The 19,292-nt window shown below is 34.9% G+C and overlaps 1 protein-coding gene across 1 annotated transcript; it reads right to left on the reverse strand.

Annotated features, from left to right (window-relative positions):
- Window positions 1-1,689: 1,689 nt before the first annotated feature.
- Window positions 1,690-2,686, reverse strand: LOC124108510 (zinc finger protein 723-like). Its single transcript, XM_046466977.2, has one exon. It carries the CDS (start codon window positions 2,569-2,571, stop codon window positions 1,690-1,692), a length of 882 nt encoding a protein of 293 aa, XP_046322933.2. The 5' UTR covers window positions 2,572-2,686.
- Between the last annotated feature and the right edge of the window lie 16,606 nt (window positions 2,687-19,292).

Raw genomic sequence — 19,292 nt, forward strand, 5'->3', positions numbered from 1 at the left:
TTTACAATCATCATTTTACATGTTTCTGGTTACAATTTTCTACTGGGTATCCAAGACTAAAGAGGTGGTCCTATATTGGGATGCTTTTTCTACACTTGAGTTCAGTCCAGTCTCTTCAGTGATGAATGTCATGGATTCATGAGGAACTGCATGGTTTATTCAGTTCAAGTGTCAGGATGGGCCTGTAGACCAAGTGGTTTCCACAGGAACCATTGAAACTATTTCCTCTTCAGCAACCCTCCTTTTTTACCTGAATATGCACAATGGCTCCTAGTCTCTTGGGTCTTTCTCCTCTCCCTGATTGGGAGCTTGTATAGCTCTCCAAAGTTGTAGATCCCTTAGGGAGTACTGCAACTCTATATGGTGAAATGTTAAAGTTGTAATTCAAACTAGGGATATCTGGGCATTATTTTCGTATCCCTAGGTACTTTCTATAACTATCTTAATTTTTCCATAATTACAAATAAGAGTATAATTTACATAAATAATATTCCCCAAATAAAACTTGATTAAACATGTGAAATAATTAATGGAGATGTTATAGCATTATTTACCCAATAGAATGTTTTACTATGGCATCAATCCATTAGCAAAGTGAATAGTGGGAAATGTGTGACCTAATAACATCATTCAACGCATGACAAGGTTAATGTTAAGAAACATACACTTTATTTAAAAGCAAATTGCATCTGTAAGGCAAATATAAGTAAAAATGCTCTGTAAAACACGCATGGTGGTCCATGTCTGTGACCCTAGGGACATGAGAAGCTTTGCAAGTTAAAAGCCAGGCTCCATAACTTAGTGAGGCCCTACGCAACTTAGCAAACCCTATCTCTACAAAAAAAATGGAAAAAAATCTAGGGATGTGGTTTACTGATTAAGTGCCCCTAAGTTTATGTACAAACATAAAAACTAAAAATTTAAAATTTCATATAAACCATAAGAGACTTCTGAAATAATCAACTCTGAGAATTGTTATTTCTCCAGTTGTGAAAAATGAGACTCTTTAGTAATTGTTGATTTATACTAAAATTATATCCTTTTAGGGATGCACTATTCTGTATTTGTATTTCCTTATTTCTGCAATATCAGTTAAAGATGTTAAGAAAATTTTCAGCAAATGTCAAAAGCAATTACCCATTTTCTACATTTAAATGATTTTTTTTCCCTCCTAGGTCCCAAATACTTCAAGGGATGGGCTCTAGATAAGAAACTTACTACAATCTTTATATTTGTCAAGGTGTTTTTGTAAATATTTTGCTGTTATCTAAGGTACACACTTTGGACAAATGCTATTGCACACTTGCTACAGATATCAGGTCAGAAATTGAAAAATGTCTGGAAATTTGAATACAGTCTTGGACACATTCTTTGGGTTTCTATATGCTATAAATTCTCCAGTGTTTTTAAAATGTTTGATCAATGTCCAAAAACTTTGCAAAACTTTTCCCACATGTCCTCTCACTCGTATGAATTCTGAGGTGTTGAGTAGGGTATGAAAAATTGTTTGAGACTCTGTCACCTATTTTACACTTGTATAATTTCTGTGCTATCATATCGCTGGTATGAAATGCTGTTGAACTACTGTGAAAAAAGGGTTGATTCATCCTTAAAGAAACTGATGCAATGTTTTCACTTGTAAAACTTCTCTGCAGTAAAAAATCTATAATGTTTAGTAAGATGTGACCTTCAATTGGAAAAGCTTTGCAATTCTTCACATTTATAGAACTTCTCTCTAGTATGGGTTCTCTGGTGTCGGGTAAGTGAGGATTGTTGATTAAAATCTTTGCCACATTCTCTACATTTGTAGGGCTTCTCTCCAGTGTGGATTCTCTGGTGCTGAGTAAGAAATATTTTTTGATTAAATGTTTTGCCACATTCTTTACATTTGTAGGGCTTCTCTCCAGTGTGGATTCGCTGATGCTGAGTAAGTGATGATGATTGATTAAAACTCTTGTCACACACTTTACATTTGTAGGGCTTCTCTCCAGTATGAATCCTGTTGTGGCGATCAAGATTTGAGGTTATATAAAAACTCTTGCCGCACACTTTACATTTGTAGGGCTTCTCTCCAGTGTGGATTCGCTGGTGCTGAGTAACTGATGATTTTTGACTGAAACTCTTGCCACACACATTACATTTGTAGGGCTTCTCTCCAGTATGAATCCTGTTGTGGCGATCAAGATTCGAGTTTATATTAAAACTTTTGTCACACACTGTACATTTGTAGGGCTTCTCTCCCGTATGAATCCTGTTGTGGCAATCAAGATTTGAGTTTGTATTAAAACTCTTGCCACACACTTTACATTTGTAGGGCTTCTCTCCAGTGTGGATTCGCTGGTGCTGAGTAAGTGATGATTTTTGACTGAAACTCTTGCCACACACTTTACATTTGTAGGGCTTCTCTCCCGTATGAATCCTGTTGTGGCGATCAAGATTTGAGTTTGTATTAAAACTCTTGCCACACACTTTACATTTGTAGGGCTTCTCTCCTGTATGAATTCTCTGGTGATTTTTAAGGCTTGGTTTTTGACTAAAAGCTTTGCAAAATTGTTTACATATGTGGGGCATCTCTCCAGGGTGTGTCCACTGGTGACAAATAAGATTGGAGCTTTTATTAGAAGTTTTGTCACATTCTTTGCATTTGCATTGCACATCTCCTGTATGAACACTGTGATGTTGAGTAAAGTTCTTGAGTGCATTGCCTTCTTCACATTGGTAGGTCTTCGCTGCAGAATAAATTTTTTAGTGTTGAGTAAGAGTTGAAAAATTTTTAAGTCTTTGCCACACTTTTTACATTAAGAGGTCTTTAGTTCAGTATAAATCCTCTGATGCTCAACAAGTTGTAACCTTTCACTAAAAGTTTTTTCTGCATTCTTTAAATTTATAGGGTTTATCACTGTCATAGTATCTACTGTGTTTAGAAGATGTTGAGAAAGCTGATGCTTTGATATATTCTTTAAACATATAGGGCTCTCTTTCTCTATAAATTATCTTGTATTGAGCAAGGTCTGCACTGTGATAAAGAACCCTTTCATATACCTTACACTTGCAAGTTTTGTCTGGACTGAAGCAAAATTTCCCACATTTTTCATCTTGGTATGTTTCCTTTAGAAAATGCCTAGGGGTTGCTCTATATTCATAATTTTTATTACCAATGTAAATATACTGGTAATTACTCAGGGTAGAGACATGGCTAATGCTGTTTCTTATAGCATTATGTATATAGTGCACTTTCCAGAAATCTGTATCAGAATTCTCATTGAGCAATAGTGGGGAATTAGAAACCTTTCTATAATTCTTAATATTGTCTATTTGGGCACAAGGAGAAATTACTGTATTGTTGCAGAAAATTTGAGAATTTCTTTACAAAATGTCCATTTATCACTTTTAAAAATGTCTTCTCTTGCAAATGTTTGAATGGAAGTTTACCTCGATGCTACATTTTTAATTGGCCAAGTTAAAAACTGATGCATGGACCAGATTTCAAATTTTCCACAATTCTTTTCACTTCAAAAATGGCTGTGGATATATTCTTACAGACACACAGCTCCTCAGAAGTAAGTGAAATAAATTGAATTTTTTTTCAGATATTGTTTCTGTTGTCATTTGACCATAAAATTTTTATCATAAATAGGGACTACTAATTGGTTTTGACCACTATAATACGATTTTTGAACTTTACTCTCACCTATATTTTCCCATTGTTTTCTTAGTTGTAAATGGTTAATGTCATACTTTCCATATCTTCCCTCTCTCTCTTGTATTCCCTGCTCTGGAAAAGTTTCTTCAGGGTGATGAGAAGTCATGGCTGAAATAAAAATGATAATCAAGTTTACTTACTGTACTGGGCTGAGTATATTTTGCAAACATAAGAAATTACAGCAATAAAGGAACATCAGCAGGAGAGTAGGTTATTAAATCTAAGCCCATTGTTAATACAGAAACATATAAATCAAATAAAAATGTACACAGAAAATTACTTTGAGAACTTTCCAAATCATCTTAGTGCTCACAGTATCCAAGATGAGTACATTCCTCTGTAGAGTAATATAGTAGAGGAAAATACACTGTGTTACACAAAGCCTTTCCTCCTTCAAAATATATTTTTAAAATCTACCGACTTTCTTCTGTTTCATTAAAAAAGAAAAATATGAAATATGCAAATATTTGGGGACTGTTCAAAAAGGGGTTCCTGCTTACCAACAGAAAAAAATCATGGCTAAATTTACTGTAAGAAAATACATTATGAATTACTCAAAGGGAATAGTAAATTATCATTTAAAAGAAGTTGACTGAATTAAACCAACACACACAAAAATGGAATTAAATTTAGTCAAGAATTGTTAATAGTAATAAGCAGAAAATGTGTTTTTAAAGTCTTTCTTTAGAAAATGTCTGAAAGAGTCACAGGTGGCTGTACATAGCAACATAGGAGCTTGAGCCAGAAGGATCAAAATTTCAAGGCCAGCCGAGGTAAAAAATGTAAAGTGGTAGTTCTCTTTCCAGTACTAATAAATGCATCTCAGAATATAAGAAAAATAAAACATCCAAAACAGCTCAAAGTTGTAAAGACTCAAAGCAGGTTTTAATCCAAGTTTTAAAACTTACAGACAATATTCAGAGCATCCAATAGAAAAAGTTGGGTCACCTAGAAATGTGTAACTACATAATTGTAAAATCCTTAGTCAAAACTTCACAAAACAGAAGGGTATTTGGGGCTATTTTCAAGGGATGGAAGGATAAAATTATCAACCAAAACATTATATTCACAGCTACTATCTTTCAAAAGAGAAGGAAAATAAAGACTTTAAAGATATAAATACACACACTATTCATCAACACTAGATCTGTTCTCCAAAAAAGTATGAAAGGTAATCTTCATACTGAAATGTAAGTGTGCACAGCAACACAAGTCATAGGAAATTCTAAACATTTCTTGGCTCAAACAATTGATTTTATTGTAATAATGGGACACAAAAAAATTTGAAATAGAATTTGAAAGAAAAGCATAAAAGCAAAACTGTTAATAGACATATATACCTATAACAATAATATAGTTTTGAAAAGCCACAAATATATTGAATTTTTTAAAAAGTGAAGTCAAGTTGATCCTCATACAAAGTATGAGTAGGAGATTCTTCATTTTTAGATATTTTTATTGGCAAATTCAAGATTACAAAATTCTGATGAAAACAAACCTTGGCTATCTGAATTACCTCTAAAAATTATAACTCTAGGTAGTCCACAGTATACTCTAAATCAAAGGACACACACATACTGAAAGCCAAGGGATACAAGCATGACACATACAAAAGTGACCAAAAAATCCTGTGCAGTCTAAATTATAGTATACAAAACACAGTTTAAGACAGTATTAGGACATAGAAATAATTTTAAATTTGAAAAAAGACTTTATAAAGAAGCAAAATAAAGAAAAAGAACATTTCCCCAGGTTCTGAATTAAGAGTAAATACATTTGCAACATATATCATACTTCCCAAACACACAAAGAAAACATTGAGAGAGTTGAATGAAAACCAAGAATCGCTGTCATTCTAGGAGACATCAATCCCCACTTACTGAAAAGGGAAATACAGTGAAGCAAAATGGTAATTGCAAAGCATAAGACTTTGAAAATATTTGAAACAATTGTAGATTTATAGAATCCCTATTCTTAATCACAAGTGGGATATTATGCTGGATACACCAATTTTATGTGTTAAAACAAAGGTTAATAAACATTTAAGTGATAGTTATTTTGTAACCAACATGGAATAAAAATTTGACGTCAAAGTGATAGGGATGTTCAAAAATCCCTAAATATGTGTCAGTTGATTGAACACTCTTGGGCATGTTGTTGATCAAGAATTGAAAGATAAATTTAAAAGATGTTTATACTACTTAAAGTTAACTAGAGACTCCAGGTAATATGCATCAGACTCCCGTTGTTAAAAATATATTTTTTTTTGCAGAAAAATCTAACCTTTAAATTGTATGAATATCACTCAAAGTACAAATAAGACTATTTCCCTGCTTCAAAATATACTAAAATTTACAACATTCAATTGTAAATGCAGACATGGAGTTAGATAGACGGACTTCTTAGTGAGTGTGGCAATAACCTTCACATCAATAGCAAATTAATAACATTGCACACCAGTGTTTTGACATTGTTATTCAATAGAGCCATCATGGGGGATTCAAAACAAATATCCTTTGAAAAGAACAATGAGCCAATGTGGAATATAGAAACTATAGAACTTTGAAGTCAAAGAATTTATTCTAATTATATATTTTACAAAATGTATACACACTAGGTTAACTGAAATGTCACAGAAAGAATACTGCAGAATTCTACAAGTATGACATCTCTAAACTAAAGGAGCAGCTTTCTGAACAAAAGAGAATGGTTTTGTGATGGGGAGACAGAAATGAATCCTTGCTTCCTAGGCATAGTTTTTTTTGAGATCTAAACTTTTTAGAGATATATTGCATAAAAATTTGAATTAATGTTACTGAATTGTATATTTAAATTCTTGGAGACAGTAAGTTTTATTTTGTAGTTTTGATCATAATGAAAATTACAAACAATACATAAAAGAGATTTGCAACTTTTCTCAAACCTTCATTGAAAATAATGTGGTCTTTATCCTATACATAAGAACAAACTCATCAATATACAAATGATGGGCATGCTTGTAATCTCAGCTACTAGGAAGTCAGAGGTAGGAGAATTGCAAATTCAAGACATCCTCAATAACTTAGTGAGAACCTCTCTCCAAATATGAGTGAAAAGGAGCTTGGGGTGTAGTTCAGCATTAGAGTATCACTGCCATCAATCCCCATTACATTTACATATAGAAAATTTCAATTTCTACGTACATGGGCAGATTAAAAGACAATCAAGATCAAATATAAAAGTCATAGACAAAAAGAGGCTTAATATTTATACAAGCAAAAGCACATATAACATTATTGGCAATACAAACAAGAGTCATGCATATCTTAATTTGTGAAGCAATGAACTGATATGGGCAAACCCAGTCTGCAACACAGAATCTACTATACACAATGAGAAAATAAGGAAAAAATTAACCAATCAAATTATCAATATACACAGATGTGTTATTTTACAAATCCTCTTATTCAAATACAACTTAAACCATCTCTCAAAAGAGCAGTCTTTGTCCATCTTGACTTTCATTCCATGGCAGATAATTTCACAAAAACTCCATTACACATATCAGAAAGAACTCTGATAAGGAAATTTTAGTGAAAAAAAAATGTACAAATCAGTTTAGAGAAACTGACTTGTGATATTAATGTATTACAATGGGTTGACCTAGTGGTCTCCAGAAATGTACAAAAAATTCCTGCAAATAATGGAAGAGGGACTGGAGTTATGGACTACTGGTAGAGGGCTTGCTTACCATGTATGAGGCCATGGGTTTGATCCTCAGCAACACATATGAATAAATGGGAATTTCATTAACAACTAAAAAGATCTTTAAAAATTATGGAAGAGTTGTCAGATAATATCGACACTCACAAGGCAAGGGGAGTGTTTTGTTGTTAATTTGCATGTACAGAGACATTACTGGAGGAAAAGCAGGAGACTAGATTAGTTGAAAGCACAAAACACAGGAGAGATTCTTCTATGATCACAAGAGAAAGAAATTCAAGCTTCCCAAAAATCTTCTCTGCTGGATAACTTCTCAATCAAACTTTTTGAATTTAGGCTTCCTCCTCTACCTCAACTATGTCCTCTGCTATATGTGGGCCACAGTATTTGACATGACTGCATTTCTCTAAGTCAACCATATGTCAAGTGAAGGAGGTACATCATGCCAACAAAGGAAAACATTAAGGATGAAAAGAAACGTAATATTTTCTTGTCAGCACCAAGAACTACCCCATCTTTTTTATTGAAAACACAAATCTGAATCATCCAATTTTTATGGTGAAGTTCCCAAAAGATATACTTCAAGGGAAGAAAATTAAATAATAATAATTAGGAATTTTGAAGAAAAGTTATGCTCACCCACAAAGACCAGGTTGTTGTAGGTCTCCAACATCACTTCTCTATATAAATTCTGCTGAGTAGGATCCAGGCATTCCCATTCCTCCTCAGAGAAATCAATAGCTACATCCCTGAATGTCAATGGCTCCTAAAAAATATTGGTAGATCAATAGCACACGGACAAAACCATTATTCAGTGTTTAGTTTGGATTAAGAGTTAGTAGAACTGACTGTCATGTAGGAGAGTTACTTTAATTATGTAATAAGATACGTATTTTCCTCTGAATTAGATAATGGAAAGTAAGTCCTAAAACAGTATATATATTCCATATCAGAGTGAAGTCAAAGATATATACCACAATCCAAGAACTGAATAAAAGCCGAACTCCTCACTTTTCTGCCACCCGTGAATGAACTTTGGGGGACATTCCAGATGCAAATCAGACTTGTCAAAGATATACTCATAAGGTGATTGTGCCCAAGGGAGACAAAAAGTGGTAAAAAAGCTTTTGAAAACAGTCTGGGAGTTATTCTTTTTGCTTTGTATCCATGAGTTAGATTCAGCTCCCCAAAACAATTAGTTTCAAGTATCATCCATGACACATTCGCAATGTGTAAAATATTCATAAAATATTAATGTTTGGAGACATGTAAAGTGACACTTCCACCTCATGAAAAGACACACTTGAAATATTAAGTTCTATAAGCAGTTCAACGAGTGAATAAATTTGGTACAATAGAGGCCCAGACAGCAGCATGTATGTGTTCAAAAACTGAGACAAAGAAATGGATAATAAAAGAACAAAGACCTTTTAATATAATTGTAATGGAAAAATAATGGTAACAATAAGTTACTTAAAACTCATACAACCAAGGATATATAACCAAGGAAAATGATGGCTTTGAGAAATACATAATAAAATTAGGAGTCATAAAAAGTCACAGGGCTATCATCATCTCTGTGTGCAAAAAGAAGATGAGATCAGTAAGACACACCACAAGTGTCCACATGGGTTTTCTACGTGTGGATGGATCCTAATTACTTAAACACAGCTACTTTATTGGAAGAATTATCTTGACATCAGAGCATAATCACCCCATCTACACAAATAACCAATTAAAAATCTTCAATAGCAAAATGTTTAAATACTTGAGCCAATTGGAATTGTATGGTATCAAGACTTTATGAAAGGAACAACAACAAGACAAATCAGGTTAGTAGATGATTATAGTCACTGTTCACAAAAAGCAAAAAATAAAATTCCTGACATGTTACAATAAATATTTTTTCCAAACTGTGGAGAACCCTCTCTGTAACACTGTGGCCTTCTGTGGCTCATTCCTAAGCAGAGAGTCAGGTAATTCTGGGCAGATAACAAAATAATTCTCTAAAGTCCACACATCTCAGATCCCTTTTGCAGAGAAAGGAAATGGTTAGTCTTCCAGAGTCACAATTCTCACAAGTTAACAGACACATAGTTGGAGTCAGTTTAAAGTCCTCACCTACAATGTTCTTTAAAATTTATTTTTCTAAAAGAAAATGTGTGAATTTGCAGAAAATCAAATGGGGGTTGTGGCTCAGTGGCAGAGCTCTTGACTAGCATGTGTGAGGCACCAGGTCTAATCCTCAACACCACATATAAATAAAGGATAAAGGTTCATCAACAACTAAAAAATATTTTTTAAAAGAATATGTTTTTGACACTGGTTGGCACAAGTGTCACTACTTCGGGTCTCAAAATTGCAGTCTTTCACCTAATTCTGATGTCACTTATAAGCCCCGACATCCTTATTAAGACTATTATAGCATAAAAATTAAAACCAAGAATCAATAAGTAGACAGATCAAAACTGCACAGCTTCTCAGCAAAAGAAACAATCAGTGAGGTGAAGAGACAGCCAACATCCTGGGAGCAAACTCTTACCACTCACACATCACATACAGCCCTCATCTCTAGGGTATATAAAGAACTCAATCTTGACACACATACACACACACACACACACACACACACACACAACCAAATAACTCAATTGATAAATGGACCAAGGAACTGAACAAGCACTTCTCAGAATATGATATACAACTGAGCAACAAATATATATGAAAAGTTCAGCATAATAATTAGAGAAATGCAAATCAAAACTAAGATTTCATCTTACTCCAGCCAGAATGGAAGCTATTATGCATATAAACAATGAGCATTGGCAAGGATGTGGGAGAAAAGGCACAATCATACATTGCTGGTGGGGATTCAAATTGGTGCAGCCAATATGGAAAGCAGTATGGAGATTCCTTGGAAATCTGGGAATGGAACCACCATTTGACCCAGCTATCCCACTCCTCAGTCTATCTCCAAAGGAATTAAAAACAGCATACTACAGGGACACAGCCACATCAACGTTTACAGCAGCACAATTCACAATAGCTAAACTGTGGAGCCAACATAGATGCCCTTCAGTGGATGAATGGATAAAGAAAATGGGATATATATACCCAATGGAATATTACTCAGCACTAAAAGAGAATAAAAACATTGTGCTTGCTAGTAAATGGATGGAGTTGGAGAATATTATGTTAAATGAAGTTAGCCAATACCCAAAAAAAACAAATGCCAAGTATTTTCTCTGATATATGCGGAGTGACTCACAGTGGGGTAGGGAGGGAGAGCATGGGAGGATTAGATTAATTCTAGATAGGGAAGAGGGGAGAGAGGAAAATGGAGGGGGAAGGGGATTAGCAAGGATGGTGGAATATGATCAACATCATTATTCAAAAACACATGGATGAAGATTTGAATTTGGTGCCAACATACCTTATATACAAACAGATATGAAAATTGTGTTCGATAAGAGCTGTAATGCAGAAAGAAATGAGTACATGTAGAATGGCATAAATTAGCATGAATATACTTTATATACAGAGGAATGAAAAATTGTGCTCTGTGTGTAATAAGGATTGTAATGCATTCCACTGTTGTCATGTATTTAAAAAATAAATGAATTTTTAAAAAAGAAAGTTATTGGAACCCGTTGGGGACAGTATAAGCCTACAGGATAAAAATTGTAACACCTTGAAAACAGAGAGATGGAAGGGAAGATGCATGAAAAACATGAAAAACCAACAAGAATGTGCCCTAAACAAAGATGCTGCATTATTAGAATCCATGGTCAGAACAGCAGGAGAAAAAACAGGGAAGGAGTGGAGGAGGTACATAATTTTCTGTGAATTAAAGGATGATATAAGAGCAAATACAGGCAGCAGAGGATCATTTTGATAAAGAGCTACATAAGCAAATACAGAAAGCAAAAGTTTCCTTCAATAAGGAGATAGAGATTCTGAAAAAAAAACAGAGATCCTTGAAATGAAGGAAACAGTAAACCAAATTAAGAACTTAATAGGAAGCATCTCCAACAGAATAGATCACTTGGAAGACCAAACCTCTGACATTGAAGGAAAAATATATAATCTTGAAAAAATAAAGTTGACCCCAGTGAAGATGGAAAGAAACCATGAGCAGAAGATTCAAGAATTATGAGATAACATGAAAAGAGCCAATTTAACAACTATTGGGATAGAGGAAGGCTTAGAGGTCCAAACTACACAAATGGACAATCTATTCAATGAAATAATATCGTAAAAATTTCCAAACATGTAGAGTGAATTGGAAAATCAAATACAAAGAGAGTACAGGACAACAAATGAACAAGATCACAACAGATCCACACCAATGCACATCATAATGAAAAACATGTAGCATACAGGAGAAACAGAGTATTTTAAAAGCCACAAGAGAAAGGAATCAGATTATATATGGGGGAAACAAATCAGGATCTCTGATTTCTCAATGGAGAACCTGAAATCTACAAGATTCTACAACAACATATACCAAGCCCTGAAAGAAACAGATGCCAACCAAGAATCATACCCAGCAAACTTAAATTTTGATTAGCAACTGAATTTCAATTTAGAAGCTATTTTTATGATAAAATAAAAACCTTCCATGATACACAAATTTAAAAGAATTTACAACTAGAAGGCCTGAACTACAGCACATCCTTAGTAAAATATTCCATGAGGAGGAAATGAAAAACAATGAAAATTAGAAAAGGGAAGTATCACTCTAAAGGAAAAACCCATCAAAGAGAAACCAAATCAAGTTAAATACCAAAAATAACTGGGAATACAAATCATGTCTCAATAATAACTCTGAATGTTAATTTCCAAAACTCAGCAATCAAAAGACTGGCAGATTGGATTTAAAAACAAGATCCAATAAAATGCTGCCTCCAAGAGACTCATCTCATAGGAAAAGACACCCACACACTGAAGGTGACAGGTTGGAAAAAAATATATATCTTGGGCTGGGGCTGGGGCTCAGTGGTGGAGTTCTCACCTAGCACCTGTGAGGCCCTGTGTTCGATCCTCAGCACCACATAAAAATCAATAAATAAAATGAATGTATTGTTTCAATCTACAAAAAATATTTTTAAAAACATACCACTCACATGGAATGTGAAAGCAAGCAGGGGTTTCCATCCTTATATCAAATAATGTGGACTTCAAGTGAAAGTTAATCAAAAGGGATAAAGGAGGACCTTTCATACTGCTGAAGGGAAACATACACCAACAAGACAGAACAATTATAAATATTTATGCCCCAAACAATGGATCATCTATGTTCAAACAGACTCTTCTCAAGTTCAAGGGCCAAGTAGACCACAAGACCATAATTCTGGGTGACTTTCACACACCTCTTTTACCACTGGATAGATCTTCCTAACAAAAGCCAAACAGAAAATACAGAACTCAATAATACAATCAATAACTTAGATTGAACTGACATACATAGACTATTTCATCCTTCAACAGGCGAAGACACTGTCTTCTCAGCAGCAAATGGATCCTTCTCTAAAATAGACCATATGTCATGCCAAAAAACAACTCCAAGCAAATACGGAAAAGTAAAGACACTACCCTGCATTCTATCAGATCATAATGGAATGAAATTAGAAATCAATGATAAAAATGGAAGCTACTCCAACACCTGGAGACTAAATAATATGCTAGTGAATGAACAATGGGTTGCAGAAAACATCAAAAAGGAGATTAAAAATTCTTAGAGGTGAATGAGATCACAGATACAACATATCAAAATCTCTAGGACACTATGAAGACATTACTAAGAGGAAAGTTCATTGCATGGAGTTCATTCCTTAAAAAAAGAAAAAGTCAAATAAATGACCTAAAATTACATCTCAAAGCCCTAGGAAAAAAATGAATCAACACCAAAAGAATAAAGGACAGAAATAATTAAAATCAGAGCTAAAATCAAAGAAATTGAAACAAAAGAAGCAATTAAAAATTGACAAAGTGACTGGGAATTGAACCGTCATTTGACCGAACTATCCCACTCCCCGGTTTATACCCAAAGGACTTAAAAACAGCACACTACAGGGACACAGCCACAATAATTTTAGCAGCACAATTCACAATAGCCAAACTGTGGAGCCAACCTAGATGCCCTTCAGTGGATGAATGGATGAAGAAAATGTGGCATCTGTACACAATGGAATATTACTCAGCAATAAAACAGAATAAAATCGTGGCATCTGCAGGTAAATGGATGGCATTGGAGAATATAATGCTAAATGAAGTTAGTCAAACTCCAAAAAACAAATGCTGAATGTTTTCTCTGATATAAGAAGGCTGAATATACTGGGGTAGGGAGTGGGAGCATGGGAGGAATAGATGAATTATATTTAGGTCAGAGGGATGGGAAGGGAGGGGGCAGGGATTAGCAAGGATGATGGAATATGATGGACATCATTATCCATCGTACATGTATGAAGACACAAATTGGTGTCAACCTACTTTACAGAGATATGAAAAATTGTGCTGTACTTGTGTAGTAAGAATTATAATACATTTTGCTGCATATATTTTTTATACATTAATTACTTTTTTAAAAATTTTCAAAATGAAAAGTTGGATCTTTGAAAAAAATAAATACACTTGATAAACCCTTATCCATACTAATGTAGAGAAAGAGAAAAACTCAAATTACTAAAATCCATGATGAGAAAGGAAATATCACCATGAACACTAGAGAAATACACAAGATAATTAGAAATTATTTTGAAAATTTTACTCCAATAAAACAGAAAATACTGAAGACATCAACAAATGTCTACAATCGTATAATTTAACCAAACTGAGTGAGGATGACATACACAAGTTAAACTGATCATTTTAAAGCAATGAAATAGAAGACACCACCAAAAGCCCACCAACCAAAAAAAAAAGAAAACAAGAAAAAAAAAAGCCCATGACTCAATGGATACAAGACCATTAAAGAAGAACTAACACCAATACTCATGAAATTATTTTGTAAAATAGAAAATGAGGTAGCACTTCCAAACTATGAGGCTAAAATCACCTTGATTTTAAAATCAGACAAAGACACATCAAAGAAAGAAAACTTCAGACCAATATCTCTAAAAAACAGATGCAAAAATTCTGAATAAAATTCTGGCAAATCAATTACAAAAACATATCAAAAAGGTCGTGCACCATGATCAAGTGGGATTCATCCCCATGATGCAAGGTTGGTTCAACATAGAGAAATCAATAAATGTAATTCGTCACATCAGTAGATTTAAAGATAAAAATCATATGGTCATCTCCATAGATGCAGAAAAGCATTTGAGAAAATACAGCACCCCTTCATGTTCAAAACACTGGAAAAACTGTGGATAACAGGAACTTACCTCAACATTGTAAAGGCTCTCTAATCTAAGCTCCAGGCCAACATCATTCTAAATGGGGAAAAATTGAAGGCCTTCCCTCTAAAATCTGAACAAGAGAGGGATGCCCTCTCTCACCACTTCTATTTAACACAGTTCTTAAAAAACTGGCCAGAGCAATTAAATGAAAGAAATTGAACGAATAAGTACAGGAAAAGAAGAACTTATACTAACACTATTTGCTGATGATATGATTCTGTACTTACAAGACCCAAAAAAACTCCATGAGAAAACTTTTAGAACTAGAATTCAGCAAAGTAGCAGAATATAAAATCAACACCCATAAATCAAATCAAAGGCATTTCTTTATATCAGTGACAAATCCTCTGAGAGGGACATGAGGAAAACTACCCCATTCATAATATCCTCAAGAAAAAGATACCTGGGAATCAAAAAAAGAGGTGAAGGATCCATGCAATGAAAACTACGGAACACTAAAGAGAAATCAAAGACCTTAGAAAATGGAAAGATCTACCTTACTCTTGCATAGGCAGAACTAATATTATCAAAACGACCTTACTATCAAAAGCACTATACAGATTTAATGCAATTCTGATCAAAATTCCAATGGCATTCCTCATGAAAATAGAAAAAGCAATTATGAAATTCATCTGGAAAAATAAGAGATTCAAAAGAGCCAAAGCAATCCTTAGCAGGAATAGTGAAGCAGGTGGTATCGCTATACCAGACCGTAAACTATACTAAAGAGCAATTGTAACAAAAACAGCATGGTATTGGCACCAAAACAGGCTGGTAGACCAATGGTACAGAACAGAGGACACAGAGACCAACCCACAAAATTACAACTACCTTATATTAGACAAAGGTGCCAAAAACATGCACTGGAGAAAGGATAGCATCTTCAACAAATGGTTCTGAGAGAACTGGAAATCCATATGCAACAAAAGGAAATTGAACCCCTATCTCTCACCATGCACAAAAGTTAACTCAAAATGAATCAAGGACCTAGGAATTAAGCCAGAGACTGTGCATCTAACAGAAGCAAAGATAGACCCTAATCTTCATCATGTGTGATTAGGCCCCAACTTCCTTAATAAGACTCCTATAGCACAAGAATTAAAACCAAGAATCAACACATGAAAGGAATTCCAACTAAAAAGTTTTTTTATAAAAAAAAAAAAACACATTAGAGAGCCTACATCCTGGGAGCAAATCTTGACTCCTCACACATCAAATAGAGCACTAATCTCTGGGGTATATAAAGAACTCAAAAATCTTAACACCAAAAAAACAAATACTCAACAAATGGGCCAAGGTCCTAAACAGACACTTCTCAGAAGAGGACATACAATCAATCAACAAATATATGAAAAAATGTTCATCATCTCTAGCAATCAGAGAAATATGCAAATAAAAACTAAGATATCATCTCACTCCAGTCAGAATGGCAGCTATTATGAAGACAAACAACAGCAATGGTGGCGAGGATGCAGGGGAAAAAGCACACTCATAAATTGCTGGTGGGACTGCAAATTGGTGCAGCCATATGGAAAGCAGTATGGAGATTCCTTGGAAATCTGGGAATGGAACCACCATTTGACCCAGCTATTCCTCTTCTTTGACTTTACCCAAAGGACCTAAAAACAGCACACTACAGGGACACATCCACATCAATGTTTATAGCATCACAATACCCAATAGCTATACTGTGGAGCCAACCTAGATGCCCTTCAGTAGATGAATGGATAAAAAACATGTGGCACATATACACAATGGAATATTACTCAGCACTAAAAGAGAATAAAAACATGACATTTGCCAGTAAATGGATGGAGTTAGAAAATATTATGTTAAGTGAAGTTAGCCAATCCCAAAAAAACAAATGCCAAATATTTTCTCTGATATACGGGGGTGACTCACAGTTGTGTAGGGAGGAAGATCATGGAAGGATTAGATTAATTCTAGATAGGGAAGAGGGGTGGGAGGAAAATGGAGGGGGAAGGAGATTAGCAAGGATGGTGGAACGTGATGGTTATCATTATACAATGATATGGTCGACATCATTATTCAAAATACATGTATGAAGACTTTAATTGGGTGTCAACATACCTTATATACAAAGAGATGAAAAATTGTGGTATATATGTGCATTAAGAATTGTAATGCAGAAAGAAATGAGTACATGTATAATGGCATAAATTGATGTGAACATACTTTATACAGAGATATGAAACATTGTGCTCTATGTGTTTAATAAGGAGTGTAATGCATTCCACTGTTATTGTGTATTTAAAAATAATAAATACTATATATATATATATATATATATATATATATAAATTAAATCATGACATAAAAATATCTAAAAGAAAGAAATTGTGAGATAGGGTGCATGTGGTGCTACACAACTCATATATCCAGTGGTCTAGAGACTGAGGCAGGGGGATCACAATTGTGAAGCTGACTCCAGCAACTGAGTGAAACCTGCCTAATTTTTTTAAAAAGTAGGCAATAGAAATTTTAAAAAATTAAATTAAGAAAAAATTTAAAATTTTTAAATTTTTTTAAGTAAAATTTTAAAAAGGGCTGAGGATATAGTTCAGTGATAGGACACCCTGGAAATTCCATCCAGAAATAACCATTTCTGGCAATCAGCCACATTTTGTTTGCCATATTGCATACAGTTTGACAAATACTATGAAACACCTTGTCAGTTTTATATCGATGTCACATAAATGTCACATTTCACATATAAGCATATTTTTAAAAGGACACCTGCAGAATTTGAAAAAAATGCAAATACAGATCAGCACCTAAGAGACTGAATGATAAAATTCCTCCTTATAAAGATGGCCACTTCCCTCAGGTTCATCTATGATAACACCCTATCAAAATTTCACCATGATTTCCTTTTCATTGAAGAAGGGACCAAAGCAAACAGTTTGAAAATTCTCCTATTTATATTGATATGAAATTAGCCAAGAATTCTGAACTATAAGAGCAAAAGCAGGAGCTATCATTACTAGGCACTAATGCATATTATAAAATTATCATATTGCAGAAGCTTGAGGACCAAAAAATTTGCACAATGCAGAAATTTCATAGATGACTCCGCATGTATGTAAATGTCATTTTTATTATTAAGTGCACTGAAAAGGCCTAGATAAATGCATCCATCTCCAGCAGAGGATTTGATGTGAATGAACAAGACAATCCAACATGAAGGGAGGTGTGGGAACTGGAGGCGCAGAGCACTAGTAGGGCTTGGGTGCAGGATGTGCGTGGTACTGGATTACACTCCAGCACCCCAAAGAAGCACATATTGAGGAGGATTCTTTTTCAAAATTATACCAGAATAGGAGGCTCCTGGATTCTCTCCACACATGAATAAACCAAATAAATACCTACTTCTGTTTTGAGTCCCCCTTAAATAAAGTTATACACGGATTGAGAGACATATGCATTGGACCACTGAGAAAATCTCTACCATTCGAAAGGCAGGCAAAGTTGAGGGACACGTAGGCATTAGTCCTGCCTTGAGCAATGTGCCACATAATTGGGACAGAATACCCCAATCCAATGTCACCCAGGGTACAGGAAGACTGATTGGAGTCACAAATGGAGCACATTGAACACTAAATGACTTGTAGCTGGAAACGCAATTTGTCTGGTGCCCAGAAGAAAAAGCTGGATATACACAAGTATCAGGATGAGAGAAAAGGGGTGGCTTTCTATGGCTGTGGTAGGTCATGTCACATTTCACATATAAGCATATTTTTAAAAGGACACCTGCAGAATTTGAAAAAAATGCAAATACATATCAGCACATAAGAGACTGAATGATAAAATTCCTCCTTATAAAGATGGCCTCTTTTCTCAGGTTCATCTATGATAACACCCCATCAAAATTTCACCATAATTTCCTTTTCATTGAAGAAGGGACCAAAGCAAACAGTTTGAAAATTTACCATGGTAGAAGGGGAGTGAGATCAAGAGTCCCAGTTTATCCCTAGAAGGGATTTGCCAGCATGATCTGCAAACTGTGGTTGCTAACAGCTGAGCTCCTCTCTAGCCAGTCCCTGAGGGTAGATCGGACAAATGTAGTCCATCCAGCAGCCCTGCCTGAGCCCTCTCCCCCCTACCTCAGTAATGACTCTAGGTCTCACCAGTTCTTTCTGGAAGGAGTATGTCCAGGCACTCAGGGTCCCAACATTTTTCCCCATTCCATGGACTCCATCCTAACCCACCAAGCTTTGGGAGCAATGGCAACTGTGCATGTGCAAATCTCCCTGGATCACAAAGGAGGGGCTTCACATTGGTGTGTAAGTATTTCCCTGGGCTACAATCCCCACAAGGAGTGAATCAAAAGGGGTCAAAACCACAGCTCCCTGTTTCTTTCTAGAATAGGCTCACACCACCTTCTTGCAGTGAGCACAGGCAGCCTGGGTTCTAACCAATTGCGTCAGGAATTCAGTCACCAGCCAAGTAGGAGACCTTCTGCA

The sequence above is a fragment of the Marmota monax genome, unplaced genomic scaffold (genome assembly GCF_021218885.2).
Source record: "Marmota monax isolate L192 unplaced genomic scaffold, Marmota_monax_Labrador192_F-V1.1 WCK01_AAM20220418_F8-fsc00249, whole genome shotgun sequence".
Taxonomy (NCBI): Eukaryota; Metazoa; Chordata; class Mammalia; order Rodentia; family Sciuridae; genus Marmota; species Marmota monax.

What these genes read in the sequence shown, in the direction of transcription:
- LOC124108510 (XM_046466977.2), bottom strand. Translation starts at nt 2,571, where the DNA reads ATGCCCCACATATGTAAACAATTTTGCAAAGCTTTTAGTCAAAAACCA.